The sequence below is a fragment of the Falco rusticolus genome, chromosome 1 (assembly GCF_015220075.1).
Source record: "Falco rusticolus isolate bFalRus1 chromosome 1, bFalRus1.pri, whole genome shotgun sequence".
In the NCBI taxonomy this organism is placed as follows: Eukaryota; Metazoa; Chordata; class Aves; order Falconiformes; family Falconidae; genus Falco; species Falco rusticolus.
In genome coordinates, this window is record NC_051187.1 from 17,151,556 (window position 1) to 17,163,259 (window position 11,704).

General features: G+C 59.8%; 1 protein-coding gene across 1 annotated transcript; it reads left to right on the forward strand.

The window, feature by feature from the left end:
* Positions 1-188: 188 nt before the first annotated feature.
* Positions 189-10,443, forward strand: TBX2 (T-box transcription factor 2). The gene is made up of 7 exons (XM_037371507.1): positions 189-1,113; positions 1,740-2,007; positions 4,446-4,592; positions 5,732-5,808; positions 5,891-6,060; positions 7,313-7,926; positions 8,809-10,443. The coding sequence occupies exons 1-7, from the start codon at positions 749-751 to the stop codon at positions 9,253-9,255; spliced, it is 2,088 nt and encodes a 695-aa protein (XP_037227404.1). The 5' UTR covers positions 189-748; the 3' UTR covers positions 9,256-10,443.
* The last annotated feature ends 1,261 nt before the right edge of the window (positions 10,444-11,704 follow it).

The window sequence follows — 11,704 nt, forward strand, 5'->3', positions numbered from 1 at the left end:
CCGGAGCTGTCAAAACCACGCCTATGCAGATCCACAATTGGTCTGAAACGCGTAAAATCAGCAATCAAGGGGGCTTGGCTCATTAGCGGGCGGATCAGAGCAGGAAGGACATGTGAGATAGTCACAGTTTTACAGAGATCAGGACAAGATCTCGCCGTTCCCACTCGGGCTCCCTTGGCCATGAGCAGCCCTCGCCCCAGCGCCGTCCGCGGAGCGCGGAGCCGGGCCGGCCCCGCCGGGGCGCAGCCCGGGCCCGCGGGGGTGTGAGGGCACCGCGGCCGCCCCTGCCCTGCCGCGCCCGCGCAGCACCGCGCAGCACCGCGCCGGCTTTTGTTTCTATTTTAGTGCCGGGAAAGGACGTTACCGGGAGGGCTCGCTCCCTCGATTGCTCTCCCTCGCTGCAACAACAACAACAAAAAATAAGGACCTACTTGTCTCCCCTCCGCAGACCGGGAGTCCCAGGAGCCGGGAACTGCCTCTTTTTTTTTTTTTTCCTTCTTCTTCTTTTTCCTTTCTTTTTTATTTTTTTCCCAGATCTAGTTCCGCTGTTTTTCGGCTTTTTTTTTTTTTTTTTGTATGTGTATGTGTTTTTTTTGTGTGTGTTGTTGATTTTCCTTCCTCTTCCAGAGACTCCAGCGAGTTCGCTGGGCAGGAGAGAGGGGGAAAAAAAAACCCAAACAACCCAACAAACCACACACATTTTTGTAAAGGGAATCCCTCTTTTTCTCCTGGATTTGTGGATGCACCGATGAGAGATCCAGCCTTCCCAGGGACTGCCATGGCTTACCACCCCTTCCACGCACCCCGGCCGGCCGACTTCCCCATGTCCGCCTTCCTCGCAGCCGCCCAGCCTTCCTTTTTCCCCGCTCTGGCTCTGCCCCCGGCGGCGCTGGCGAAGCCCATGCCGGACCCGGGGCTGGCCGGGGCGGCCGAGGCCGGGCTGCACGTCTCGGCCCTGGGACACCACCACCAAGCTGCCCATCTGCGCTCGCTCAAGAGCCTGGAGCCCGAGGAGGAGGTCGAAGACGACCCCAAAGTAACGCTGGAAGCCAAGGAGCTTTGGGACCAGTTTCACAAGCTGGGCACCGAGATGGTGATCACCAAGTCCGGGAGGTAAGAGCCGGCCCCGCGCAGCCCGCCCCGCACCTGCGCGGCCGCGCAGCGCCCTCGCCCCTCCGTTCCATCCCCCGGTGCTCGCCAAACCCGCCCCGGTGGACTAAGGCGGCGAGTTTCGATCCCTGGAGTTTTTTCGGAGATATTTCACCCGCCTCCGAGCTTCCCCCTCACCCCCCAATTACTACTTTTCCGAGCGCGATCTCAAATTAAATTTGTGCGCGCTAATTGAGCGCCCGTAATCCCCCGCTGCATTTATTCACGCCGCTTCTCGCCGCTGCCAAACTTTCCCCGCGGCCGGGGTCGCCCCCGGCCCTGCCCGTGCCCCCTGCCCCGGTCGGAGGGCACGGAGATGGGGCGGGGGGGAATCCGGGAGGCGTCTTCTCCCCTTATTTCCCGGAATAGGATTTTTGAGCTTTTCCCCAGCTTTCTGCCATGGCGGGGGCGGCAGAGCGGGGTGGGAAGCAGTGGGGCGTGAGGGGCTGGAAACCCTGGGGGAAGCGGAACGAAAAGATGATGATTTCGGGGCGGCGGGCGGTGCGGGGAGGCTCGGCGGGGCCGCGGCCGTCGGGGGGCGGCGGCAGGCGGGCGGGCGCAGCCCTGTACCGCTCTGGGTTTCTCCGCAGGAGGATGTTCCCCCCGTTCAAGGTGCGGGTGAGCGGCCTGGACAAGAAGGCCAAGTACATTTTGCTGATGGATATAGTGGCGGCCGACGATTGCCGGTACAAGTTCCACAACTCCCGCTGGATGGTCGCCGGCAAGGCCGACCCGGAGATGCCCAAGCGCATGTACATCCACCCCGACAGCCCGGCCACGGGGGAGCAGTGGATGGCCAAACCTGTTGCCTTTCACAAGCTCAAGCTCACCAACAACATCTCGGACAAGCACGGCTTTGTAAGTGCGGCTGCGGGGCAGAGCGGAGCCCCCCACACACACACCTGCCCCCAGAGGGAACCCATGGGCAGGGACCCTCGGGCAGGCGCGGGGGTCGCCCGGGGCCGGGGCTGCCCGGCCCTGCTCTGCCCGGGGGCGACCGGGGGTGCCGCGGGGCTATAACGGCTTCTCCAGCCGGCAGCAGCGCACCCGGGGCCAGGCTGTACGGCGGGGCCTTGCCGGGGCCTGCGGTGGCCCGGCTGTCCCGTAGCCCCCCCGACCCCGCTCCTGCCCGGCCCCGGGGGGCAGCTCCCTCGGGGGAGAGGGAGGCTGGGCTGCGGGCAGCCTCAGGGTCCCCTCGGCCCGTACCCCCGACCCTGCCGGCCTCCGCGGCCTGTCCTGCCGCCTCGCCCGGCCCCGGGGCTCCGCGGGGAGCGGGGTGGGTGTGCGGGGCCGAGCCGTGCCGGGGGATGCAGCGGGGGCAGCCCCGACGGGGCGGCAGGGCTGCGGCCGGGCAGGTGCAGCCGGGGCTGCCGCTGATGGCCGAGCCGTGCCGTGCCGAGCCGTGCCGGGGGAGCGGTGCTAGAGACAGTGGCACCTGTGCTGGGTTTCCGCGGCCGGGAGCAGGGCGGGAGCCGTCGGCAGCACGGTCTGCTTCTGAAAGATTCTTTTTGTTTCCCTATTGATCTGCATCACCTTAAGGAGGTAAAACAATGTCAAAACAAAAAACAAAGCCTAAAAACTAACAGCCCAAAGAAAGAAAGAAAAAAAAAAAAAAAAAAAAGGAAGAAAGAAACCGAAGCGTGTTGGGCAGAGAGCCGCAGAAAGCAGGGTCAAAACGCGAGGGGAGCGTGATCCTGCGTGAAATGCATGGGGGGAAAAAAAATCACAGCGTGGAAGGCAGCTATCTGCGGGCCCTGGGCAAGCTGTGGGCGATAAAGGGCCAGTCCGTGGGCGGCGGTGGCGACAGGGCGGTGAGCGGGAGCTGCCGGGCTGCGGGACACGGCACCGAGGTGCAGGGCAGCTCAGCTGCTCCCGGGTAACTTTTCCTCTCTTCTTATGTGGATTTTTTTCTCTCTCTCTCTTAAAGCAGGAAACAGCATCTTTGTTAAATAATACATTGCGAGGTTATTTATAGATAGCAAGGTAAATCGATAGAGAGGGAGTCTAAAAAAATAGCTTTTTTTTTTTTTTTTAATACCGGGGGAAAAGTAGTTTGATTCAGCGTTTTTAACGGTTCGCCTCCTTCAATTAAAGATTTCTTGTATCTGTCGTTGTCCAAAATCCGGCCTCTGTGTTAAATCTGGGAGATGAGGGTTTAGCCAGTGCCCATCTGGTCAGAGAGAGATGATTTTTTTTTTTGAAGGAATGCAGATTTGCACGCCTGAATGAGACTTTTTGCACCGTTTTCATGATAAATCCCGTCTAGATGATATCAATAGAATAGCGATCCGACAGTTCATCAGCAGGTGATTATTGCTGGGGTTAAAAAAGGGGGGATTTTTTTTATTGCCTTCTAAAACGAAATGAAGTGATAATTATTTAGCCATTTGGCCGACGGTATTTGACAATAATTACTCAAGCTTTCACCGTTCCCCTACCAAGCCCGGGCGGTGAACGCTGCATTTCAGCCCGACCAGGGTTTATTTAATCGCCGTCGGGCAGGACAGCGCTGCCGGGGCGGGCAGTGAGGGGCAGGAGGTTGGAGCGGCTCGGGGGGTTCAGCCACTTCCAAAAATCCTCAGCCAAATCGCGGTGAATTCGGGTTAAAAAACCCAACCAAACAACAAGCCACAAACAAACAAACAAAAAAACCCCAACAAAAAACCAAAATGGAAAGGTAAAGAATGGCTTGGAGTGTTGGCGAAGCTTTCAGACACCTGGTTGGGGGAAAAAAAAATTAAAAATGTCTGTTCCTTCTGCAGCGTTGCTCCGAGACATAAATTTAACATGGCTCATGGTGAAATGCTCCTTTCACGTTGCAGGCGCTGGCCGGGGCTGGCACGGGTTTCTGCCGCCACCGGCTCGGATCGAGAGGCTTTTTATTTTTTTGTGGTAGTGAGGTAGGGTATTTTAAAAAAAAAAAAAAAAAGGACGGAAATGTGAAAAGCGGCGAGAAACGTGTCGAAAACTCGCCTGGCGTTTGCAGGGTTGTAATAAAACGGGGAGATCCCTTTTGCCGCTTTATTGCCGTGCTTAGCACCCGCGAAGATGCTTCTGTGCCTGCTTCCCCTGCCCTTCTTGTGTGGGGGCAGATCGTGCAGTGGCATAAACAAAACAAGAAATCTCCCTCCTTGGCATCTGCCGGCATTCCTTCCCCACGGTGAATTTGGTTTTGGTTTTTTTTTCTGGTTGATTTCGGGAGAGAAGGGATTTTTGTCGGGAGGTAGCTAGAAGCGCGCGTAATGTGGACCGTGAGGCTGACGGCAGCTGCGGGCTGTGCTCTCTCGCCCACCCAGACCATCCTGAACTCCATGCACAAGTACCAGCCCAGGTTCCACATAGTCCGGGCCAACGACATCCTCAAGCTGCCCTACAGCACCTTCCGCACCTACGTGTTCCCTGAGACTGACTTCATTGCCGTCACTGCCTACCAGAACGACAAGGTAGGGCCGGGCAGCCCCTGCCCTTCCCTTCTGCCCATGCCCTGGCCCCTGCCCCCAGCCCTGCGCCCACCCCTGTCCCATCCCCTACCCCTGCTCAGGGTGTATTTCTGTGTGCTAAGGACATGTGGGGGGAGCGTGGCCAAAAGGCAGCAACAGGAGAAAGGTTAAACACCAAGCCCTCAGAGCAGGAGGTGCCCTTCGTGCTAACACTGTTATCATTGCTATTGCTAATGCTATTATTAGTATGCTATTATTACTGTTAATATTTTCCCCCTGGACTTTGTTGCCCCTTCTGTGGGCCATGGGGGTTTGTGCTGCAGGGACCAGCACCGTGGCCTGAGCAGCCCGGGGAGAAGTTGCCCTGGGCTCAGGGTGAGCCAAAAAAGTAGCCAGAGAAGTTAATTTTAGTTGCTTTCATGATTTAGCAAGTGTTGCCCTGCGAGCAGCAGAGCCAGGAGAGCTCGGTGGGGAGTGGAGAGCCTCTGCCGGCCCCCTCCAAGGGTTGTGCGTGTGTGTGTTTTAACCCAAAAGCTGACCCCCACCTCCACCCCTGGCTGCTGATGCTAATTGACAGCTCTGTCTGAGGGTCCTGGTGGGCTTGTTTCCCTCGTAAAGTTTATGGCGAAGAGTCACAATCGATTAAAAAGCACTTTGTCTGCCCGGCCGCCGCAAGCTGCGCGGGGCAGCCGCCGGCCGGTGGGCCCCGTCGGGCGGCAGGAGGGGATGGGGATGTTGCGGGCCAGCCAGGTGGGGGGGGGCGCAGGGCTGGGCCTTTTTGCAGAGCCCCCCCGGGGCCGTATCTGGGAGCCATGAATTATTGAGCGCCCTAATGTCACTGGCCCCAGAAGCCGGTGGCGGGGAGGGATAAGAATAGCTTTTAACCAGCGCCGCGCGGCTCAGTCGCCATCTTCCCTCCGGGGGGCCGTGAAAAATAACTTCCTATCATTAAGACTCTATTAATAATTAAAGCCCAAACCTCAGCATCATTTTTAATAAAGCATGCGGTGTGTTAAAGCGGGGCCACGGCGCGTTTCGCAGCCTGTGCAGCATACCCCGGGCTCCCCGACGGTGCGGGGGGGACGGGGGGGGACACGGGCAGGGCTTCATGCCGCCTCCTTTCTCCGTCTCCCCCCCCCCAGATCACCCAGCTGAAAATCGATAACAACCCCTTCGCCAAGGGCTTTCGGGACACGGGCAATGGCCGGCGGGAGAAGAGGTAAGGGGTGCCCGCACCGCGGCCCCGCGCTCGGTGCCCACGGAGGGTCCGGCGGTGCCCGACGCTGCCTCTTGCCCCGTAGGAAGCAGCTCTCGCTGCCGTCCCTGCGGATGTACGAGGAGCCCTGCAAGCCTGACCGCGATGGCGGCGAGTCGGACGCCTCCTCCTGCGAGCCCTCGGCAGTCCGCGATGCCCTCCACTCGCCCGTGGGCACCCTCCCCAGCCCCCTGCGCCTCAAGGGCAGCGGCAGAGGTAAAGGAGGAGATGTGGGTCCCACATTGCCCCAAACGCCGGGTCTCTGCTCCCCCGGGGCCGGTTTCTTGGGGGCAGTGAGGCAAACCACCAGGAGAAAAAGGACGGGGATGGGCATGGAGGAGCCCAGGGGTTGAGCGGGCAGGAGCAGAGCAAAGGCGAGTGGCGTGCACGGGTTGCAACGTTTTCCTGTTTATACACCCATGTAAACATGAAGAAATGGCAAGGCAGCCTATGCGCTACGCATGTTTGCCCGGTTCCTCACCGCTGTGTGCCCTGCCTTTCATGGCTAGCTCACACTCCCCTGGAGAAAAAAAAAACAACAGAAAAAAAAAAGAAGAAAAAAATCAATACATTTGAAAGGGGGAAAAAATGTTGTAACTCCAGGGTTTCAAGCTAGTAAATGAAAATAAACTAGCAGTTCCCACGTTGCAGTTTTTAGATGCTGGATTTTGTCTTGCCGCACTATCAATCTGCTCTTTAAACTTTCCACCAGCCTGATTCCCTGCAAACCTTCATCAAAACTGCAACACCCCCCCACCCCCACCCCCCTCGAGCTGGTGGGAGGGTTTATTACACCCCTCTCCTCTTTCAAAGGCTTCCCTGAATATTCACCCCAGCCTGCAGAGCTTCACCTAACCCGCACCAAAATGTTTTTTTCGTTTAGTGGGAGCCAGTCGGGCAGGGGTTCCGCTCCCCTCACCCTCACCATCCCCTCGCCCCTCGTCCCCCTTCCTCCACTGAGAGCTCGATGGGTTTTTTCCAATTAAAGCCCCTTTTAGGAAGGTCTGTGCCATACCTCTTGGCTTAAAACTGCCTCTTTAACCTGCCTCAACCTGCACATTTGGAATAAATCCACGGCACGCTGTTGATCAGCTCCATGTAATTAAATATATACAGGACCATTTCCTCCAGTGCTGTCCACCCGCCTGTGTGCTCTTCATCCCCCGCTCCGCAGCCCGCTTTGAGTTTGCAGCTGAGAGCGATGCTGTGATAGATTTTGGTCCTCCATCAAACATGTTTTTCCTGTTTGGCAGAGCAACAGGACTGCTGTTGTTAATCCCCTTTCCCCAGAGCAGCGACCGTGGCACGAGGGCCCATTTCTGCCCCTGAAATGAGTTTCTCCCATTAATAATGACTGGGACTTTGCTGCCGCAATCTCGCCCCGACACCAGGGCTCTTGCAAGTGACCCGTTCCTCACCTCCCCTGGGTGCTTCTGCCCTGACCCTCTGCCCCTCCATCCCTTTGCAGAGGAGAAGCTGGGAGCTGACAGTGACGCGGAGGTGGAGAAGGCGCCCGAGGAGCGGCCGGTGGCAGCAGCCACCCCTGGCGGGGAGGATGCAACACCCCGTGGCAGCCCCCAGTGCCTAGAGGAGCGGAGCAAGGAGAGGCGCAGCCCAGAGAAGGTCAAGGATGGTGCATCTCCCCGGGAGGGTCCCGGTGAGGGCCTGTTTGGCACACGGGGCCTGGAGAAGGACAAGGTGGAAGGACGGAGGAAAGAGCCGGACCCTGGCAAGAAGGACGTGGAGGGCGGCGGGCTGGGCAAGGAGGCCTTTGCTCCGCTGATGGTGCACACGGACAGTCCCCCGCACCTGAGTGCTGGGCACCTGCAGAGCCTGGCACTCTCCGGCCTCCATGGGCAGCAGTTCTTCAGCCCGCTGGGTGCTGGGCAGCCCCTCTTCATCCACCCAGGACAGTTCGCCATGGCGCCCGGCGCCTTCTCTGCCATGGGCATGGGACACTTGCTGGCCTCAGTGACCGGCGGGGGCAGCCTGGAGAACGGAGCACTCTCGTCCGCCCCTGGCGCGGCAGGGACAGCCACCCCCTTCCCTTTCCACCTCTCCCAGCACATGCTGGCCTCTCAGGTAAGCTTCTGCGCCCACCCCACGTCCCCCTCCCCATCCCCATTGGCCAGCCTCTGGGCATTCTTCTCCGTGTGCTCCCCCAACACCCCCTGAATGAGCAGAGCACTTCGGGGATGCGGGTCAGGCCTGGCCAGCATCACGCTGGTGTGGGGACAGGTGGGGTGGTCCCAGTGCAGGTAAGGAGCTGCTGGTGCCCCCAGCCTGCCCTGTGTCCCCTGCAGCCCATGGGGATGGGGGGGTGATGCTCCCCCAGACCCCTGACGTGCTGCCTGGTGCCACACAGGTGGGACATGGGGGACATTTTGAAGATTGGCCTCGGGGCTGATGTGAGGAGGAACCGTTGATGGTTTTGCAGCTGATACTGTCCCCCCATAGGCAGGGGCAGAGTCAGGAGCTATGGCACTGCTTGACCTGGCTGTCCCCATCCAGCAGCCCCCAGTCTCTCTGTCACCCCTGAAACGGCTCCCGCAATGTCTGCGCTTGTGTTGCCTTTCCCAGCCCCTACAATGAAATATATAAAGATGTCGTTGAACTCTCCTGATTTATCAATCTTACTTAACAATGTGTTTTAATGTGGTTAAAGGTCTGTGATGCTGCACAGACAAGGATACCCAGGGTGCAGGGGGGTGCTGGGGCAGGTCCTGGAGGGGGGGTACATGCCCATTGGCACCAGCTCAGGTTAGTGCAGGGCAGGTGGGGCTCCCCAGCTGTACCCCCTCCCTCGGCCTGTCCTACAGGGATATTCCCATGCTGTGTTTTTTAGGGTGACACCAGGATGTCCTGTCTTCACCTCAGCTTTCTTGGGGGAGCACAGGGGGCAGGCAGGAGGGGGGATGCAGTGGAGCATCAGCACGGCTCTCACCCCTCTTCCTCTCTCCGCAGGGAATCCCGATGCCCACCTTTGGCGGACTCTTCCCCTACCCCTACACCTACATGGCAGCAGCTGCGGCAGCCGCCTCAGCTATGCCGGCCACCAGCGCGGCAGCCGCCGGGCCACTCTCCCGCAACCCCTTCCTGGGCAGCAGCCGTCCCCGCCTGCGCTTCAGCCCTTACCAGCTCCCGGTCACCATCCCACCCAGCACCAACCTGCTGACCACTGGCCTGCCTGCCAGCCTCAACCCCGGCTCCGAGGGCTCCAAGGCCAGCAGCAGCCGGGAATCCAGCCCCCTCCCCGAGGTGCCCCTGCACAAGGGGGGCAGCCAGCGCCCTGCTGCCTCCCCCAAGGGCTCGCTGAAGGAGTCCCTCAACGAACTGCAAAACATCCAGAGACTGGTGAGCGGGCTGGAGAGCCAGCGGGAGTTGTCACCTGGCAGGGAGTCCCCCAAGTGACCGACGGGGCGGGCAGCGAGCCCTCCCGGCGGGGCGGAGAAGCACTGGTATTTTGTACAGCACAGTATAAATATTTATTGAGGAGCGAGGGGTGGGGGCAGACGGGAAGCCGGGTGCTGGAGCAGAGGGATGGAGACCCGCCGGCCAAGCGGACCCACCGCCCCAGAGCCAGGAGCAAGAGGTGGGAGCGCAGGGCTCGCCTGTCCCTCCGGCTGTGGGACTGGGAGCAGCTCCCCCCGCCCCAGCACAGCCACAGACACCCCCCCCCCAGCCCCTCCGTTCCCTGCTCTGGGCACTGGGCAGCTCTGGGCGGGGGGGAGGGGCAGCGAGCCCATACAGAGGCACCCAATGGATGGGGCGGCCCCGATCCCAGCCCCTGCCCCGGGGAGGTGAGCAGGGCTGAAACCTCATCTGTGCAAGGGGAGGGGGGGGGGGGAAGCTAATAAGGGGGGGGGGGGGGGGAAGAATTAAGAAACAAAACATGGCAAACAAACCTCCTCGGCAGCCACCACCGCGCAGAGCAGGTACGGCGGGGAGAGCCCTGTGGGTATCCAGGCGGATATTTATGAAATAAATGGTAATTTGTGTAAATAAGCTATAAGGATCCCAGAATATGCAAATTGGTATTAATTTATTCAGAGTTGTACATTGGTGTGTACATAATATTTAGAGTTTAACTCATCGCATTTAAGTTTTTTGTTGGGTTTTTTTTTTCATTTTACATGAACATATATATTGTAAATGAAAACTATTTAGCTCTTTGTGATCGAAGGAGATGCCGGTTTCTTTAACTGTGTTTTAAAATATTGTTTATCCCGCCTGTTCTCTAGGACAATCATGTGCCACCGGTAAAACAATTTTTGGAGTCATTGAAACTAAGGGTTCAGTTCTTTAACGGACTTTTGCAAGGAAAAAAACCAAACCAAAACAAAAACGAATCCAAAACGTAACTAAAATATTGCTACAGTGCGGGGTATAGAAAATGCAGGAATAAACCTCAGGTTTTTATTTTTCACTCCAGAACAACAACAAAAAAAGTATAATAAATTTAAATATCACAGGACTGTGCTCTATATTTGTTTTAAAATAAAAAGATACATGATTTGCAACGTGCTGGTTACTCGGGTATCTGTCTGTTCAGTTTTGATGAATTCTCACATCTTTCAATAAAAAAACCTACTCGGAGAAGCCCTGCCGGCTCCTGCCTGTTTCATTCCCGCCGCCCTCCCGCCCCGTCGGGGCCGCCACTCTCCGCAGGTGCGGAGCGCCGCGGGGCGGCCTGGCCCGAGGGACCGCGTCACCCGGTGGCCGCGGAGCCTCCCGTAGCGGGGTGCGCAGTGTGCGCAGCGGGGTGCGCAGTGTACCCGCTGCCGGGCCCAGCGTTTGGTGGGGAGAGATTGAAACGCGCCGAGGTGCAGGGTCCCCGCGTCCGTGGAGCGCTTCGCAGCTGCTCCCGCGCAAGGGGAACCTCCGCCGGCTTTGCCCGTCGGGGGGTTCTGCCTTCAGGTCCTTCGTCCGCTCCACGAGTCCCCCCCCGCGGGGGCGGACCGGCAGGTGCGCAGGGCGAGGCGCGGAGGCGTCCGCGGGTGCGCTAGTAGGCGCGTGTGGGAGTTTCCCGGGTGCGGCGGGGCAGGATGTGGCGCCGGGACCCTCCGCGGGTGCGGGTCGGTCCGCACGGTCCTCGGGGGCAGAGCGGGACCGTGCGGGGGTGCGCAGGGCCCCGGCACGTCGGGTCCGTCCCGCCGTGCGGCAGGGATGTGCGTCGGTGCTGCCGGCGGCGGGAGAGGCTCAGGTGCACCCGTACCGGCCGGGGTCGGGGTGCGCTGGCCATACCGGCACCGTCGGGGAAGCGATGGCCGGGCGCCGTCGGGGATGGGGCTGCCGCGGGGCAGGGGCTGTGAGTCCCCAGGTCCCCCCCGCAGCCGGAGCCGCTCGGGGCGTTGCGGGGCGCGGCCGGGGAGGACGCAAACAGCCCTTTTCCTCACCAATTACCCTTCTCCCGTTCCGGGGAAGATTTATGAGCCCAATTGCGGGCGGGGCGGGGGGCGAGTCCCCCTCGGGCGCGGAGGCGCAGTGCCGGGCGCAGGGCGCCCTCTGCTGGTGCCGCCGCGCACCCGCCGCCTCCCGGCCCCGACGGGGAGGGTCGTGAGCGGTCGCGGCTGTTCCTTGGGCTCCCTCCCGAACCCCCGCCCCAGCGCGCCGCGGGGGCTGCAGGCAGGGAGGGGGCTGCGGACACCCCCCCACCTCGTGGCAGCATCTGAGGGGAGATGCTGGGGCTGGGTTGCCCGACGGCAGGAGAGGAGCTGCTGTGCCTCATTGAGAGGAGCAGGGCTGTTTCCGCAGGCCCGGGTGGGACACGGATGGACCGGCAGGGTGGGAGCAGCTTAACGAGGAGGAGGGAAGTGTAGTTACTAAAATTAGGCTTGCAGGATTATTTTCAAATAAACAT

Bases quoted from the DNA above. Each gene is read 5' to 3' on its own strand.
- TBX2 (XM_037371507.1), top strand. From the start codon at position 749: ATGAGAGATCCAGCCTTCCCAGGGACTGCCATGGCTTACCACCCCTTC. The intron at 2,008-4,445 runs GTAAGTGCGGCT...TCGCCCACCCAG, and splicing joins TCTCGGACAAGCACGGCTTT to ACCATCCTGAACTCCATGCA. The intron at 7,927-8,808 runs GTAAGCTTCTGC...CTCTCTCCGCAG, and splicing joins AGCACATGCTGGCCTCTCAG to GGAATCCCGATGCCCACCTT.